The following is a 19,278-nucleotide window of genomic DNA, read 5'->3' as shown; positions in this document are numbered from 1 at the left end:
GTCAACAGACTTTGTAAGCAAAGAATTGGCATGCTTCTCTTAAATTGCTTTGTCAAGCAACCTTGGTTGGACATCTGTGACTCTGACCTTGTGCATAACTGTAAAGTTTTAAACTTATGATCCATTTACAAAAAGCCTTTAGTCAAGTTTGAACTTGCTCTGAGGTAAAAGACAGTTAATTGCGTTCAGTTAGTCTTAGCAAAAGAAACAAAGCAGGCTTTTAAGTATCTACAGTCTTTGTGGAACTATGGATTTATTTATGAGGAATATTCTAGTCTATATTCTATATATCAAAATTATAGATAAATGAAAAGTCATCTTCCTGACCATCCACGGATACATGTGCCTATAAGACTGAATTGTAATTATGAGATTACTTATAGATATCACATGAGATTACACACTACAATGCAGGTATTGGGGAGATACCAAGCTGCTTTAGCAAATATGAGTTTCTCTGAGTCAATAGTCTTTCAGGTCTTACCTGGACAGGATTAACCTCCATCATAGAATCCCTCCTCTAGTGGGCTGGTATCTGAACACTAGTTGCCACCTGCTTCAACTCTCATGACCTCCAACACCTACTGCCAAATAGTTACCTAAATATGCAAGCCTTAAGTAACCCAGGTAGACACTTTAGCTTGCTTCACCAACAGACTAGGTAAACATCCTTTCATTTATGATGGACTGTTTTTTATGGAATTGATCTCATGTAGCAGGTGTTCATGACACTTCATAGTAGAGAAAAACTAACTACAGATGCCCTTGGGCATACCTTATTAGAGGCCAAGAAACAGTAATTTGTCCTTTAACTCATGCTTCATGGCACATAACTAAGTTTCTGTTTCTGGAAGGCCTGCCTCTTCATATGCTATTGAACTTGTGACAGTCCTTGGAAAGACCGTGTGTTGCACATCCTTTAGAGAAGGTTCCAGAGTAGCTCACTGAGGACTCAATTTTATATATTTTTCTAAGTTAGTTAAATGCTGAGTAACTGTATTTATAGAAAAATGTATGCTCTTTAGAGATTAAATACATTTTTCTGAAACTAGACTTAATTTTTGCTTATACCAAAATGTTGATTCTGAAGCTAATTACTAAGAGACTACTCAGTAATGGAAAAGTAAATGGAAAAATCAAACATTTGTCTGAAGAAGGATGAATGCATCAACTTTTAATGACAAGCACAGAATGATCTTATTGTTCAGAGAAACTCACATGCTGGAAAACTAATGGGAGGAGGAGTTTGCTGAGATTTAGAAAAACATTCTCCCTAATAGAACTTTGAATTGTGGATAGGGCTTCTCAGTCCTTAAGGTTTTCATGATAGACATCTACTCCTTGAATTCTTCTCTCTAATACAGCACTGACTCTACTTCTTTAGGTATTAGTTTAGGGAGCTCTTTTTGCTCCTCCTTCTAGTATGCTTCATACTGCTATCATCAGATACACTGAAAGTTTCACTAAAGCAACACGAACTTTTCACTTTTACATCTTATTTTCTCATTCATCTGTTTTTAAACCTTCTATACAGATTTCATTAATTCAATTATCCTTTAAGAGGATCACTTGTATATCTTTCTTTCAATAGTGTGTCAGGTCCCAAGACAACTCTATATCCTTATTCTTCTGCTCAAATAAAATGTTTCGGGAAGAAATATTTATATGATATTAAATTTCCTAATATTTTATCTCTCCTACTAAGCTGTATGCTTCTAGATTCAAATATTAAACATGTTTCCCCTCAGTTTCTTGTAAGTACCAATTTAAAGGATAGATTGATCCTAAGCAATGACAACACATTTACAAACATGCTATCAGATAAGCCATCACACCCACTAAGGTTCCATGCTCACCGGTCCGTGACACGTGAGTAGTCCGTCTTCCATCTTCTCACACTGGGCGTCACACTCAACACAGATGGAACCATTTTCAAACTCTCGGAACTCCCTGTGGAAATGTCAGCGGCATGAAGAGGTGTTAGCAAACAAGCCGACAACTTAACCAGTGAGGCAACATCTGCTAAGAGTCCTATTGGCAGTGTAAATTCTTGAGTTAGTCTCTCTACTGTGCTGGGAGCCACAGATGCATTTTCCTGTGCATTAAGGAGGAAGCTTTCTGTTAAAAGAAAAGATATACGGCAGCCAGATGGTTCTATTTGCTCTCAACTGGGTTCACCCATTGTCTCATTCTGGAAAGTGCTCTCCTGTCAGAGAGATTCTAGCGCTTTCCAAAAATAGAAAATAATTCCTTTTGGATGACACAGCAGAATAACTTCCACTTCTTTGAGGAAGACTATTCTGCTTGTTTCCACATGAAATATTACCCTTGATTGAAGTTTTAATTTTTAAACTATTGCAGTGTTCTAATTGCTGAGCTATATAAATGTTCTCCAACCTTGTCCTTCAAATTTAAAGACTATTAAACTTACTTTTGGTCCAACTTCAAAACAGACTTTGATATCTTATCTCTTTTTAAAACTTCTGCCTTGGAGAATTAGAAAAAAATATCTTTTTATGCTAGATTTTATTTTCTTATTGATCTAATATCACAGCATTCTTTTTAGTCTATATCCTTTTTGATGTAATTCTATATGGAATAAATAAAATATTTTATTTTAATGTCTATAGTATAAAACTTTATTATTGTAATCTACCATGATTGAGACTATTTTTATATCAGCATATTTTATGTCTATTTATATATTGTAGGTTTTAAATACATAATTTCATTCAAAGTCTAATATAAATATTTTACTTTGATAATTGGAATCAAGTCATCTATACTATGCTAAAATTACACTGCTTTCACTAAAATACAAAATGATATATTGGGATATAATTTATTGGGTTTCCTAAGGAATTTTCATACACATATGTTATTATACTTTCTTCAAAAAAAGAGGATTTAAGTATGGTTTCAAAATGTAGAGTAGGCCGGGCGATGGTGGCGCACGCCTTTAATCCCAGCACTCGGGAGGCAGAGGCAGGTGGATCTCTGTGAGTTCGAGACCAGCCTGGTCTACAAGAGCTAGTTCCAGGACAGGCTCCAAAGCCACAGAGAAACCCTGTCTCGAAAAACCAAAAAAAAAAAAAAAAAAAATCAAAATGTAGAGTATTGGTAGGTTAATATCTGTATAGGACCTACACATTCAGTTACATTAATTTAGTCCTTGTACAGTAAGATTTTAATTTGTTTTAGACTAAACATTTTATGAAATTTCTTGTTTGAAATCTTAGTTATAAAACAAACCTTCTCTTTGTTCTTCATTAACATGAGAGATAGAAAGTACTTACCTGAGAAGGTCTTCAGAATAAAAGTTGAAAATGACTCAAAAAGAATATTTAAGTCTACAAACAGTTAACAAACAATGTACAATGAAATTTTATGAGTGTCTGAGTTTCATGTAATTACAAGTTTGGGATAATAAAGTCATTGGCCATTAAAGGGTTATATTGACAAATGAACAACAAATTTATGCTACTAAATGTAGTCGATGTTTGTTCTCTTTCCGCTACCCAATGTGCACCTCTCCACATACACAGCTAAAGAGTAAACACAGTGTCATAAGAGCAAGGGAGAGACTTCACCTTTCCTCCTGATTTCATTTACAGGGCTCCTGACTGCTTCTTGCTTTCATCAAAGATCCTCCTTGAAGTCTTGGAGAGTTACTGAGTCTTTGATCATTGTTGTATCCAGCATTGCTCTTCTTATTCCACATCCCCTGTTGACTTAACTGTGTTTTTTGCAGAGTTCCCTTCCCTTGGATGTGTCTTAACAGATTACAGTCAAGATGCTAATGCGCTAGCATAGTCAGCCTTCAGATCGGAATTAATGCTATAAAACCGAGTCCCCAAAATCTAAATCATCTTATACTAACACTAGTATTTGAGAATTTAACACTTAATATTTAGCTTACTAAGTATGCTCTATAAAAGGATAAAACATGTTTTACTCAGGTATGATTTTTAAATATGCAATTGCCATCAAAGACCTCTGACTTGCACTCTTGTGTTTATGTGTTGTTCTCAAGGATTAAGAATGTATGCCATTTAGGAAAAGCTTCAGGGTTTCAAGATTCCATTATAACTACTGTCTCTTCCATTTATTGTTCATTGTTGTTACTTTGCCACTTGAATTTGAATGCAAATTAGACTGAATTGTTCAACTTTATTTTTCCATCAAAAAGTTTTCTTTTTGTGCTTTCTTGGTGTATATACATACAAAAATCCTGTATTTATAAATATATACTTATAAGTGGACTTCTCATTTTTATAAATGTATATGTATTTGACAGGCTTAACCAGTTTTTAAGATATAGTTTCCATAATTTACAAAAGTACTTTCATTGAGATATATAAGGAAAACTGACTCAGGAACAGCCCTGAGAAATATATTATCACACAAACGAAAGGCAACTATGGTGTATAAAGTTGTGCTGGGATAAAGCGCTTTTCTGGGGTATGACATGCTGCAGTAAGGGGTGGATACTAGGCTTTCCTGCAGCAACGTGACGCTTGCAGTACCCCAGGGAACTAAAATCACTAGTTGAAACACTTGCAGGGCGCATTTCAAACTTCTTCAACTTAAATCATAGCTGTCATTTTTCTATACTCCTCATCGGTTGTTAAAAACACAGAGACATGGGCTGTTCCTCAGGTGGAAATAAGCCATACAACATACATAAGAGGGGGAAAATAGGAGCTCTGGGTTCACTCTAGGTGAAAAGGGAAAGAAAAGTGCAAGAGGGGGAACTGCAGCAGGCTGTAAGGGGAAGGGCAGGGGTCCTCCGTCTGTGCTTCACAATCCCTTTGACAAACCTTAGTCTCTAAAAATATTTACATTACGTTTCATAACTAGAAAAATTACAGTTATGAAGAAGCAATGATAGCAATTTGATGGTTGGGTTGCATGTTGCATACCATGACATGAAGATTATTAAAGGGGTGTAGCTTTATGAAGGCTGAGAACCCCTGGTGCAGGGGAAGGAGGCTTTAGCGATCTACTCATAACGCTAGACAAAAATTAAACAGTTATACTAATGTGTAAGTGGGTAAAAATTTATTAATATTTATCTATCTTGGTAAACATTTTTAAAATGGGAAGGTTGATCAATATCAGACTTATTATTTCAAGCAAAAATTACTTTTCCTTGAAACAACTTCTTATCTCTTTTCTTGCATCACAGGTGCTCTTGAAAAATTGTAACAGACTTGTAAACTCTTACCATTTTTCTAAAGCTCAGATTTTGCTTTAGTCAGTAGCTCATAGCTCATGTGTTTAAAGTGGATTTGTCGTCTCTTACCCATCATAGAGGTTGCAAGACTCTATGCAGATTTTTCCCCTGCTGAAGCGCCGACATGATAGGCACTGGTCTGGCCCAGGTCCCCAACAGCCATCATTTGAACACAGGTGATTGCACACCATCCCTTCAGCAGCTGCAAGACACACCAAAATCAACAGGAAATAAGTCAAATGATATGTTAAAACTTACCATCTTTTGTACAAAAGCTGAATAGCATTTTTTATTAAAAAGTATATGCTTGAGAACATAAGCTGCGCATATGTTCTTGTTGAATGATTTTAAAGCAGCAATATAAACTGTCCAGCTCACATCTCCTTTGCTCATATCCTAAGACTAAGGGGTAGCTATTAGTCCATGTAATATGTTAAAGTTGGCAGACTTACCTAGACACATTTTTACTTTGTAACTGTGTAACTGAATAATCTATCCTATAATTGCTAAAAGGAGGGAAATTGACTTCTATGAACATATGACATTGGTGGAGTTCGATAATAAAGTTTGCTTCCTACTTGAGTTAGTCAGTGAAAACTAGATATCTAGCTGGCTATTTTATTGAAAAAAATGTTTGGATTATGATAGTACAAACTTCATCATTTAGTGAACCCACTGATGTCTTTTCTTTTGTACTCAAATGTTTAGTATATTCAAAATAGTCCAAACCTGAAATCAACACAAATGTAACAATGAATATCCAGATCAAAAAATTATAACAAATCATCAAGAAAACAAACAAAAAACAACCCAAACCAGTCATGAATAGATTTATAGCTTGGATATTTGTAAAACATTATGTAATGTGAAAACCTTAACATAGATGATGGTATAATCGAGTGTTCAGCTTACAACTCTGACATAAACACAGAGATACCAAAAACTGGGACTGGGAAAGAGCAGTGACTACTGAGGGACAAAAGGGAGTAGTCAACACAGTTTAGAATTTGACTATATACAGCTCAACAAATAAAATGCAAAGATAAAAAGAGAAAGTTAGAAATTAAAATATATATTTGTGGTGCTAGGAGTTTAAACTCATGTCCTCAGTTAAGTTACACACTCAGGAACTTTTAAAACTTGAAAATTTAAAAAGTTCTAATGCGATAATTTTAAGGCCATACGTATTCACACAAAATACCAGTTTTATATTCATTTTTTTCAGGTTCTATTTTATTTTATTGTTTTTGTTTTTCGAGACAGGGTTTCTCTGTAGCTTTGGAGCCTATCCTGGAACTTGCTCTTGAAGACAAGGCTCTGACTTCAAACTCACAGAGATCCACCTGCCTCTGCATCCTGAATGCTGGGAGTAAATGCGTGCACCACCACCACCCTGCTTTCTATTTTATTATTAAATGAGAATGGCCTATATAGGTGCATAGATTTGAATATGTGGTCTCCATGGAGTAGCACTGCTTGAAAGGATTAGGAGGTGTGAACATGATGGAAGAAGTGTCAATGGAGGTGAGCTTTGAGATTTCAAATGCCCATGCCAAATCCAGTGCCTTTCTTTTCTTTCTGCCTGTGGATTCATATGTAGAATTCTTAGCTATTCTCCTGCATCATGTCTACCTGCATGTCATGATGTCTCTTGTATGATGACAATGAAATAAATCTCTGACACTATAACCAAGCCCCAATTAAATGCTTTCCCCTGTAGGACAGTAGCCAGGGTCTTTCTTCACAGCAGTAGAAAAATGACTAAGACAATTGCCAATTAGATTATAAACTTATTTTTAGATCTACCACTGAATGTGATAATGGTAGTTAGATAAAATATTTCAACCAGCACCCTAATTTCATCCAATGGTCTAATTCTATTATTCTTGGAGAGAATTGTGACCTAAAATCTCTTCAAAAACAAGATGAAGTAGGTTATTCCCACTTGAAGCTGTGCACTAGGCTGAAGGAGATGATGTTCCCCAAACAGAAAGGGATTGATCTTTGGTCAAAGATATATGAGGAGCTGTGCTCCCTATGCGAACATCCAAACAAGTTCCTGTTAATATCTTAATGCCAAATGGGGGGGGCAATTAGCAAAGGGAGCTTAGTTGAAGAAAGAAGATATTCACTGGGAATGTATCCTTGAAAGGCGTAACTTTTACCTGACCCTTTTCTCCCCCTCTCTAAGCTTCCTGGCTGCAAAGTGAACAGCTCTGTTCTAGCATATGCTCCTCTCCCCATGGTTTTCTGACTCACGATTGCCTTAGACCATTGGATGCAATGGTTCATAAATTAAGATTTCTGATACTGTGAGGTAAACATAAATATTTTTCTCTAATATGCTTTTCTAGGGTGTCTTAACAAAAAAAAAGGATTATCAGCACAGATATTTTTAAGTCTAAAGTTTACAACTTGTTGTGATATGTATGCACAATTATGAACTACTTCTCCCATCTATAAATAAATAAATGTATTGATCATGTGTAAAAATTCATTTCACCTATGAAATCACTCAAAGCTGCTCATCTCCTTCAGATACCCCCAGGTTACTTCTGTTGTTATGGATATTTGTAGTTCAAAATTTTTCCTATAAATGGAGTTGGATTGTATCCCTGTCTTTTTCTTATGTTTATTTCACTCTGTAATTACATTCAGAGTACTTCATGCTGTTTCATGAATAGTTCACTCAATTTTATCCTTAAATGTATTTCACTATGTTATACATTACATTTTCTAATCCATTCACTTACTGACAGACTTTAAAAAAAATTTCCATTTCTGACTACAAAATCTTACACTATTGTGAACATCTGTATCCAATTTACAGACAAAAATTTTGTGCTTCTTGGATAAATACTTAGATTTAAAAAAGAACTGAACACTATGGTGAGCCATCGAGCAACCCTCAAATTGTCATCTAAAGTAGTTTTCCCATTCATATTGGTTTATTTATTTAGTATTCATACAATACCTTGCATATCTATGCACTTATTAGTTACTTAGTATTAAATACACATACACATATACATATATATGTATGTATATACATGTACACATACACATATATATGCATACACACACACACACACACACACACACACACACAGCTGAAACCCAATAAAACAGTACACCTGTCCATGGTGTATTCTACCCTGGGTACAAAGACCTGGGATACAAGAAGAAAAATGTCAGATCTGACATGTTCAAGTCTAAGTCCAGAGAACACGCAGCACTGTGGTCTAAATCTCATCCCAACAGCAGGACCAGAGCAGTGCTCTAGTGAAGCATCTCAATACAGAGAAGTTTCTTTCCTCCATTTTGTTTTCAATGTAGGTCTTTAATGAACAGATATTTTCCCTCCCTTGTAAGGAGAACAAACTTGTCTCTCAGTCTACTTGTTCAAATACTAAACCCCTCTAAAAACACAGTCCCACAGACACAAAATAAATAATGTGTAACACAATATCTGGTCAATTCAACACTAATTAAACTATACAAGAATTTAACTTTTGCAAGGGTGCGCGCGCGCACACGCGCACACACACACACACATACACATTTAATGGTTCTATATTATTTCTTTAAAATTTACCTACCCATCATTAAACTTTCCTTGCATATTTGAAAAATCATCTCTCTATACTTGTATAGGCTTGCTTATAGTTCTTTGTTATATTGTTGTATTTACTGTTGATGGTAAAATTTCAAATAAATAGTTTATATGTTTATATCCTCTTTTCACTTTATGTTTCTTTGATTTAAAGTGTGTAAGTTGTAATTTCTGCCTTCAAATTATGATAAAAATCATTCATATTTAATTGATAAGATCTGAAATAATTTATCTTGGTATTTTTTCTGTTGCATCCATTCTCCATTTTGTTGTCATATTTTTATTATCTAAATAGTTATAACTTCATTTGATATATAAGCCTTCGTACATGTAGACTACAGAACTTTGAAATCTATAGTTGTATTATTGGGTTAGCAATATAATATATTTTATATAAAATATAATATAATATAATTAAACTTTTTGTTCTGAAATAATTGCACATATATGTTAATTAATTTGAAGAAATCCAACACTATATTCAACTGATTTAGATAACTTTTCTTGTGAAAACAACACAATAGAAATGGAATAGTCTTGATAAAGAAAATACAGAAAGATGTTTTTCCAACAGTCTATATTACTGCTACATTAGCTTTACATTTTCATGTATCTTCAAATCTACTTTATTAATTCATTTTTTTCTGAGAATTATTAGTCTATTCACTATAATTTGGTCATGTAAATGTTATATAAATATAATAAAAATAGTCTGCATTATGTTTCAGAATTAAAATATTTTCTCTAAGCTCACCAAAGATTCATTTGGATTGTTGGGGATCTAACATTGTTTTCTTTATTGCCGGTAAGATTGTTATGAAATAAATGTTTAAATTGTTTGCAGTACATAATGGGACAAATTTCTAAAATTTAATCAGCTGATTTATGCCTTCTAAATATTTTTAAAAACACCATTATTTAATTGATAAAATGAATTTGAAATAACTTAGTACCACTCTTAACTGTTCACAGGAAAGATAGGTGTCTTTTTTCTTTTTTAAAAAAAGATTTATTTATTATATATACAGTATTCTCAGTATTTTGTCTGCATGTACGTCTGCAGGCCAGAAGAGGGCACCAGATGTCACTAGAGATGGCTGTGAGCCACCATGTGGTTGCTGGGAATTAAACGCAGGACCTTTGGAAGAACAAGCAGTGTTCTTAACCACTGAGCCATCTCTCCAGCCCAGGTGTCTTTTTTCTAGTTTGTAGTTATCTTAGTTGTTTTTATAAAATACTTGGAGGAAACAAAGTAATAGAAGAGTTTGTTCTGGCTCTCAGCTCATTGCTATATGGGTAAATCACATCACATTAAGTCTATAGTCAAGAGGCAAAGACGAATGAACGGCCGTTGCTGCTCAGCATCCTTTCTCCATTTTTGTGGTAAAGGATCCCAGCCAGAGAATGGTGCTACTCACAGTGAGTCAGTTGTCTCATCTCAATGAAGCCAAACAAGAAAATCTCCCAGATTCATTTTCAGAGGCTTAATGCAAATGCATTTCACAGGTGTGAATGGAGGTTTTTAACCTAGAAGATTCTAGACTTTTGCCAGGCTGACAATACTAACCATCACTGGAATATTATAAATATTGCTCCTATAAACATTTTGCAGACATGTTTGTGTGGGTGTAATTTTGACTTTATTTTTAAAGGAAAATATTCTTTTTAACCTATTCAGGTCATTTTGGTATATGGTAGAATCATTTTCAGTAGGATTTTCTTTTTTAAACTGTCAAAATGCATATCGAGAGTTGTTTCAATTTATATTCTCAACAGCAGGATATTCAATATTCTACTTTTATAATTCTTTTCCATTTTAATATATTTTGTGATAGTTCATTGTAGTCTAATTCAAGTTTCCATAAAATTGATAATAGCACTTACCAGGTTTGTGTGTGTATATGTGTATGTGTGTATATGATATATATATATGATCTATATAAAAACTATCATCTATCTCTGCATCTATCATCATTATCGACTACTTTCTATCCATCTGTCTATCTAGCTAGCTATTAGCTATCTATTACCTATCTATCATTATCTATGTATCTAATATTTATTAATTAATTAGAAATTTTCCTCTGAGTTTATAACTTCTACTTTTACTTTTATCTTTTTAGTAAGATAGTTTGTAGAAGAAATCATGAAAATAAAACTTGGGCAGTTTCCCAGTATATATTGTAGGCTGCCTTACAATTTGTGATCTTTCTGTCTGAACCTCCTCAGTACTGAGATTACAAGAGTTCTATCATCATGAAACCCTGTCTTGAAAAACCAAAAAAAAAAAAAAATCACAGATATTTTTCTTCCTATTTTTCTTTCTTTTCCTCTCCCTAAAGAAAATAATAAAAACTTGTATTGTTGGGAATCCATATTGCTGCATTTCACAGTGATCTGTCATTGAACCACATACCTAGTCTCCCACTTCCTTGACGCCCTCTACTAGGATGCTGACACATAATTATAACTCTGTGAGGATGGAGTCACCATCACTCTCCACTGCTTTGCTGGTCTGGGTCAAGTTGAGACTGTGGTGTGTTTGTTTGTTTGTTTTTGTAGAGCTTAGCTGTAACAGTTCTTATTATCTAAATAATGTCTGTCATGTTAGGCAACTTAGTTTTCTGGGCTTAAGTGTACTAAGAACTGACTTTATGGTAGTATTCTTGGTCTTCACAAATTGGTATACTTGAGTTTCATGTTTCTGTGTGTCAATAATTGAGACACTTGAAAAGCAAAGTTAGGGTTAGGGTTAGGAAAGTTAATTAGGGAACTTACTCTGTCTTGACTCTTCAATTCCAAGTCCCCAAATCTACATGAATCTCCTTTTTACTTTCAAAGTATTGTATTGCTTAACATATGGTGTCTATGGTTTGATCATGTATCAGAATAGTGAATTTTCATGTATCAATGCTTTTTATTAATGAGAAACAATGTTTTATGAAAGTCATTCACATGGGTATTTATTATTTTCATATTCCAATTTCTCTCTATATAAAGCTTATATGTTCTGGCTGTGTTATTAACATTTTTATCAGAATTATGAAGAAAATCTCAGTTATTTGGAGAACAATTTATGAAGACAGTTTTGGAAATTTATAACAATACTATACAATTGTCATGAATTAGTGTCTTTGAACTAATCCATTATCATTGGGTCTTTTTATAATCACAATCAATATGTCAAATGCATTGTGTATCAAATTCTGAGATCTTCAGCGGCTTCTTGGTTTCCCTCTTTGGGAAGCTGTCAAAGCCAAGAGCACCTACTTAACATTGTCTATTTCATTGTGACTCATCGCTTTTTGGTCTATTTTTACCTGTCTGCATTTATTTTCAGGTCTAATACTATTCATCCTTGTACCTATTTTCCCCTACCTTCATTGCTGACAGACCTTAACCATATGTGGAGACATAAAACTGCTGTTGCGCTTTCACATTATTTTGACCTGGATACTTTGGCTTCACCAAGATCCCACCTCCTTTCTGCCCTCTGTTGCCTCTTTGATTCTCTATTCATGTGCCTAACAGTGTAGAAGCTTTGGATCAAGGCAACAGAATCACATGAACAAAAAACAATGCTAAACAAGAAACAAGAAACAAGAAACAAGAAGTAGGTAAGCTTTTTGACTCATTCTTTCCAAACAACTAGGTGAAACTGAAGCGTGGAAGATTATTTTCTCTAAAGTGAAAGCAAAGCAAGAGCCTCCAAAAGGAATAAAACAAAAGGCCAGGGAAGCTACTGCTTTGAAATTCTTAAGAGAAAAAAGTTTCGATCTTCACCAAGAAGTGAGCACACATCTGGCCTCCCAGAGTGATCATGACGTTTGGAGCAGAGGATCTGTTCAATGGCTCAGAGTTCACAAGGCCGTTGTATGCCTGTCTGAAGAAACTTTAGCAATATACTTATTACGAAACCTTTCACTTCCTCTGTGTTTTCTCTGGAAGCTCTGAAATAGATTTCTCTTTATCTTGTCTGAATTGTACCTGTCTATTAAACATTTGGAGAGACAATACTGTGCTTAGTATTATGACCTTTATAGAGAATATTGAGCCTGCTTCCATTAAAATAGAGATGAGTAGAAAGTAATGAATTTTGCTACAGTGCTGCATGTGTGACAGTAAATGGATTAGCTCAAAAATATTGAAACTGAACACCTATCTATGGGAACAAAGACTGAAAATTTTTCTTTCAGTGTAGAGCAAATGTAACTACTGTATCGGTATTATTTATCATACATTGAAGCATGGATTTTACTTAGAATGGATTTAGACAGGTAGCATTAATCTTTTTTTAATGCTGAAAAGTTTATTTAATATAGAGAAGTTAAGCTTTTTCTGATAAGACAGACATAAGTTCAAATCTTTATTGCCTCATGAACCATGTGGCCATGGGCAATTACTTTTCTGCTACAGCTTTGTAAAATGAATAATATCTCCCTTTCATGATTATGGTGAATGTGTTCAGAATATTAGTATGGCATTTGCTACACAGTTGGGCATTAAAAAAAACTGAATAAATTAGCTGATGTGAAACTTTAAAAAATTAAAATGTATTCATGTACTTACTATTAAAAGTATCTTCTTAGAAACCCTTTCTATCCTGGACACTGTAAATACATAGTTGTTTCCTCACAGATGGTCTAGCTACTTCTCTGCCTTGACAGTGAATCAATAATAATGTCTGTATACTTATAATTTTTGATAGGTAATCAACATGACAGTAGGTGATAATGGAGTTTGACATTATCTTTGTGATTGAAAAGATGGTTTTGTCAGTGATCAGATTGAGGAACTTGTCTGTTGAGATGGTTAAGATAACAGGAAGAAATAAAGCAGAATGGTCTGTAGCAGTTATAAATTACAACTTCAGCAAAGATATTAAAAAGAAGAAACTACATTAATGTGTTCAGAGACTAAACTGGACATAGGCAATGGCTCCTGGTAAGTTCCCAAAAGAAGATGGGGCTGGATTATATACATAATCTGCTTACAACTTTGAGGATATTTTGAAAGGTTGAACAAGCTATGTAAAAGTGTTGACATTTTTTAGCAAGAGAAAACAGAACAAAACACAACAACAACAAAAACCATTTGATTTACATACAAACTCATAAATCTAATTATGTTGATGGGACTGACTTGAGAGCATGGTTGATAGTTGGCAAAAAGAAGATAATAACAATAATTCAGTTAATATACAAACAAAGTATTTAAGTTTTTTTCTATAATACAAAATCTTGGAGCTAGAAGATGGAACTCTGTGATTACTAAGGTGTTTTTTTTAGCCACTCTCCATCAGGATCATCCTTTTTTCATAGATATAGGGAGATGTCTAAAGAAAAGGCAGAATGGAACAAATCCAAGTCTAAAGTCCTGGTTGTTGAGTCTGAATCCCTGGTCCAACAGAACCTAAGAAACTGATTTGTCTAAAACAAACTAAATATAATCTTTTTATAGTTCTGAATGTCAAAAGTAAAAAATGAACCCCATTCAAGACAACATCAATACCTTTTCCAGGCTCCACAAGTTCAGTTTTCCATTGACTCTTTCAGCTTTTAGAGGCTCCATTCACATTTCATGGGGTGCAGACACATAATTACAATATCTGCTTCATTGGTCACACCATCTTTTCCTTTACTATAGGCAATTCTTCCTCTCACAATAATTGACATATAACATTGTATTACTTCTCTGTCCTGATACCTTAGGGTAATGGTTACATCTTTAAATCTACACAATTTGTGGGCTACCTCTGTCTTTTAAGGTAACATTCAAAGGTTGTGGGATATATGTGTCCATCTTGAGAGGATGGTGTAGGAGGGCCTTCTATATTTGTGTTGCTTTCATTGGTTGAATAAAGAAACTACCTTGGCCTTTTGATAGAGCAGACTCAGGTAGGTGGGGAAGACAGAACAGAATTCTGGAAGGAAGAAAGCAGAGACAGACAGACACCATGGTTCTCTTGCCCAAGATGAATGCTGGTTAGACTCATTCCGGTAAGCCCAGTCAAGTGGCAATACAGATTATTAGAAATGGGTCAATGTGAGAGTTAGCCAATAAGAGGCTAGAGATAATGGGCCAGACAGTAATTTAATTAATAAAATATCTGTGTGGTTATTTTGGGTGTAAACTAGTCGGGCTGGATGAACAAAGGGCCTACGCTCATACTACAGATTGGTGCCTCAATGTGGTCGACTAACTCCATGTAAAACCTGAGAGGGCTTGAAAATGAATTCTAGACATACAGAAAAATAAAAACAGAGTTTAACACAGCTTTTTGCTGTTTGCTGGTAGGATGCCACCGAGAAATTTTTCTGACTCAGCAATAGCAGCAGGAAAAAAGCTGCTCCATTTTAAAACGCAGCTTCCTGGGCTGTGTCACCAGTGAGAACTCCAGCTATAAACCATTTCAATGGCATTTGTGGGCCCAGATGTTTGTATGACCTCTTGGGATTGGGAAGAAAGTACTCTGAGACCATGTTAATGGCTCGGCACTCCCTGCCTGGGTAGACAGCAGGATCAGGCTTAGGCAGGCGGGAGAGCATGGCAGATTCATGCCACCATACAGAGAGATGTTTGCAGGCTGCACAGTGCTCTGCCTGGCAGATTTGGATCAGATAAAAAGCTCATTCTCAGAGTTAAAGTGCTGAGTGTGGCTCCTACCTGGTGGCCCCAGAGCTAGCAGAAATGGTATGTCCACCATTTTGAAATTGCAGGGAGGTTGAGCCAACATCCAGAGCAGCCGCAACCTAGCTGCTTAGCATTTTAAAAGCTCTTCAAGACAGTAGAGAATTAAAAACAATACAATAGGACAGATTCAGACATAAAAGACCTCTAAATGGGTTACAGTGGTAAATAAAGCACATAGGTTTGGGAGAGAAAAGATAAAGAGTATACAGAGTCATAATACAAAGTTAATGCTTTTAAAAAGGGTAAAGTCTTTAAAGAGACAGAGTACAGATAGTCATAGATAAAAAATAAAAATAAGCCACATAAAAATGAAAAATTCACAGATGGTCTGGATTTTGTGTATTATTGTGTTTTCTTTAAATTTTTTGACTGCGAAGGAGCTAAGTACAGAGAGACGTTTCATTGTGTGGTTTGCTAAGTTAAACCAGCATGGATAGTATACAGGTACCTTGACCTCAAATTTTGGGTTTAAGGATATGATGCTTTGGAAAAGAGGTTCTTCTTTTGGCTTCACAGAAGATCAGACCCTGTGGATTGCTTCTAGACCAATATGATATGATAGACCACGCCCTCCTAAAAGATTGATGTAAACACCTTCCAAAACTTACTTTGCTCAACTGCCAACTGAGATGAACCTAGCACACAGGATATACCATTAAAAAAACCTGATTAACAGTGCCCCCATACAGCACGAAGCAGTTTGGAGAGAAAACACTATGTCCATATTCCCAAATATTGTTTCTAAATGTTCTTTTACATTTAAAAGGGGATATGATATAAATATGAATAATTTACGTTGGTATAAATTTTGCTTTATTGATAAAATTTAAGGTCAATTTTGTTATATTTATATGTATTTCTGATCTTGATTAAGGTATTGTGATTGTGTAGTTCATTTAAAATGTAATGCATAATTAGGAAATATAGGTTGTTAATGGATAATCAATAATAGTCAAGCTTGTAGTCATGTTAGATTTTCTAGATATATAGAGATGTATTTCAGTTAATAGACATTCTTCATATCTTTAAAATACTACAGAATATGGCATTTAATGTTTTAATAACTTAGGGCTTTTCATGACAATGAGACATGTCTGCTCCTGGCAGCAGAAGCTACTTCAAGAGAAAGATGGGCATTGAAGAGGCTCCTTATGGAGTTGGTTAGCCATTTGGTCAAGAAACTGCTCTTGCCTGGACTGTTGCATAAACTGGATGCAAAAAACCTGCAGAGAGAGGACTGCTGAACTTGCCTAAAGCTAAGATTGTCCTTCGGGGTCCCTGTTTCATGAAAGACTCTGTGAGGCATTCTGCAGGATACAAATGAAAGTGACTGAACTATCTTTGAAATTCCTGCTTCATGGAAAAGTCTGCTGGATACTATGGGCCTGTAGGTTGAAGATGTATGCCCCAACAGTCCAAAAAACTTTGGGTGACTGTCTAGGCAGTGAGATGTCTCTGCCATTTCTAGAGTTTTGGAAGTTGCTTACTTCTTGTTTACTTAGGTAATGTTATATCCTTCTGGAGTCTTTGATGGAGTTGAAGAATAGATAGATAATTAAAATTTTCATTTGTTATTATATAAGATATAATAGATAAAATATTGTAACTGTAATTTTTCCTTGAGAAATGTATTGTTATATGTAATTTTACTACATCAAAGTGAAAGCCTTTCTTTTTTGTTTAAACAGAAAAGGGAAAATGGTGTAGGAGGTCCTTTTATATTTGTGTTGCTTTCATTGGTTGAATAAACAAACTGCCTTGGCCTTTTGATAGGGCAGACTCAGGTAGGCAGGGAAGACAGAACAGAATTCTGGATGGAAGAAAACAGAGACAGGCAGACTCCATGGTTCTCCTGCCCAAGATGGATGCTGGTTAAACTCATGCCCATAAGCCACAGTCATGTGGCAATACAGATTATTAGAAATGGGTTAAATCAAGATGTGAGATAGCCAATAAGTGGGTAGAGATAATGGGCCAGACAGTAATTTAATTAATACAATTTCTGTGTGGTTATTTTGGGGGTTAAGCTAGTCAGGCAACAGGACACAGGCTGCTGCTCCTCATACTACAGGAGGAGGCATTGTTTCTTTCACAGCAGATACTAAGTAAGATACTGCAATAAGTCTGTGAGTAAGAAAGTTTAAATAAATATCAAGGAGGAGGATACTGTTGCATTTACATTATACGAATGGTCTAAAATATTATTAAATGAATGCTCTGTGAACAAACTGGGAAAATAAGACTGACACAATATATCTATGAACCACACTGGGTAGGTGAAATAGACGTTATTCATAATATGTTCAGTTCCAAGACTCTTAGTAGCTCTGGTATCTCACTTGGCTACAACCTGAACATGAAATTCTAAAGGTAGCAATTGAAAGGAATGAGATGCAGCAGAAATTAGACCTTAGACACTCTTCGAAGACTGTTCATATAATGAGCACATTCTACAGTGCCTCTCAGAAAGAATGCTCAACTGTAGAAAGTTAAATATTTTACTGAAATTCATGTGAATAAAAGTTAGTAGCATAATATATGCTATATGTGTACTATAATTTCTCAAGTAAAAAAATCATTAAATGTCCCTTTTATAGAGTGGAATATTTTTTAGTAATTACAGAGTAAAAACATTATTTAAATAATATTTTTCAATGTTTACTGTTTTATGTTGTCTTCTAAAATTGTCCTGAAATTTGTTTTAAGTTACTCAACTGCAAATTTTCCTATTCTAAATCCTTTTTGTGGGAGTAAACCTCCACAAGAGAAAATTGTCTAAACCATCTTTTATATATATATTTCTTTTTAGCTCTTTGATGTGGGATTCTGTTCTGTATGCTTTGAATACCATTATTAAATAAAGAAAATGCCTTTACTTGTTGATAGGACAGAACTTAGGTAGGTGGGGAAAACTAGAGTGAATGCTGGGAGAAGGGAGGCAGACTCAGAGAAAAGCCATGTAGCCCCATTGGAACCTTTCAGAACTTTAGCTGGTAAGCCACAGCCACGTGGTAATACACAGATTAATAGAAATGGGTTAAATTAATATGTAAGAGTTAGCCTATAAGCCGGGCGGCGGTGGCGTACGCCTTTAATCCCAGCACTCGGGAGGCAGAGGCAGGCGGATCTCTGTGAGTTCGAGACCAGCCTGGTCTACAAGAGCTAGTTCCAGGACAGGCTCCAAAAGCTACAGAGAAACCCTGTCTCGAAAAACCAAAAAAAAAAAAAAAAAAAAAAAAAAAAAAAAGAAAAAAAAAAGAGTTAGCCTATAGTAAGGAGGAGTGGAGGAGTGGCGGGCTGCTTTTCATCTCGGCTGCCCTGCTTCTGGCTGCCTGGCTCCCCACTGCCTGCTAGCTGACACCCGAAATAACCACATGGAAATTTTATTAATTAAATTACTGCCTGGCCATTAGCTCTAGCCTCTTATTGGCAAACTCTCACATCTTGATTAACCCATTTCAATTAATGTATCACCACTTGACTGTGGCTTACCGGCATGAGTCTAACCAGGGTCTGTCTTCTTCCCTTCTTCCCAGCATTGTGTTCTGTCTACTCTGCCCAATTAAGTGCTGCCCTACCAAAAGGCCAAGGCAGTCTCTTTATTCAACCAATGAAAGCAACACACAAACAGAAGAACCTCCTACATTAGCCAACAAGAAGCTAGACCTAATGGGTCAAACAGTAATTTAAACAATATAGTTTCTGCATTTTTTAATTTATTTTATTAATAATGGTT

General features: G+C 35.1%; 1 protein-coding gene across 1 annotated transcript in view; it reads right to left on the bottom strand.

Annotated features, from left to right (window-relative positions):
* Positions 1-19,278, bottom strand: part of Erbb4 (erb-b2 receptor tyrosine kinase 4) — a 687,902-nt gene that overhangs the window by 266,439 nt on the left and 402,185 nt on the right. Inside the window, exons 13-14 of the mRNA XM_042055633.1 lie at positions 5,306-5,438; positions 1,857-1,950 (exon numbers count right to left, since the gene is read on the bottom strand). Of these exons, the coding sequence (XP_041911567.1) occupies positions 1,857-1,950; positions 5,306-5,438 (227 nt within the window). The remainder of the gene's footprint in view (positions 1-1,856; positions 1,951-5,305; positions 5,439-19,278) is intronic.

This window comes from Arvicola amphibius, chromosome 8, assembly GCF_903992535.2.
Source record: "Arvicola amphibius chromosome 8, mArvAmp1.2, whole genome shotgun sequence".
NCBI lineage: Eukaryota > Metazoa > Chordata > Mammalia > Rodentia > Cricetidae > Arvicola > Arvicola amphibius.
This window is presented reverse-complemented; position numbering and strand designations above follow the sequence as displayed.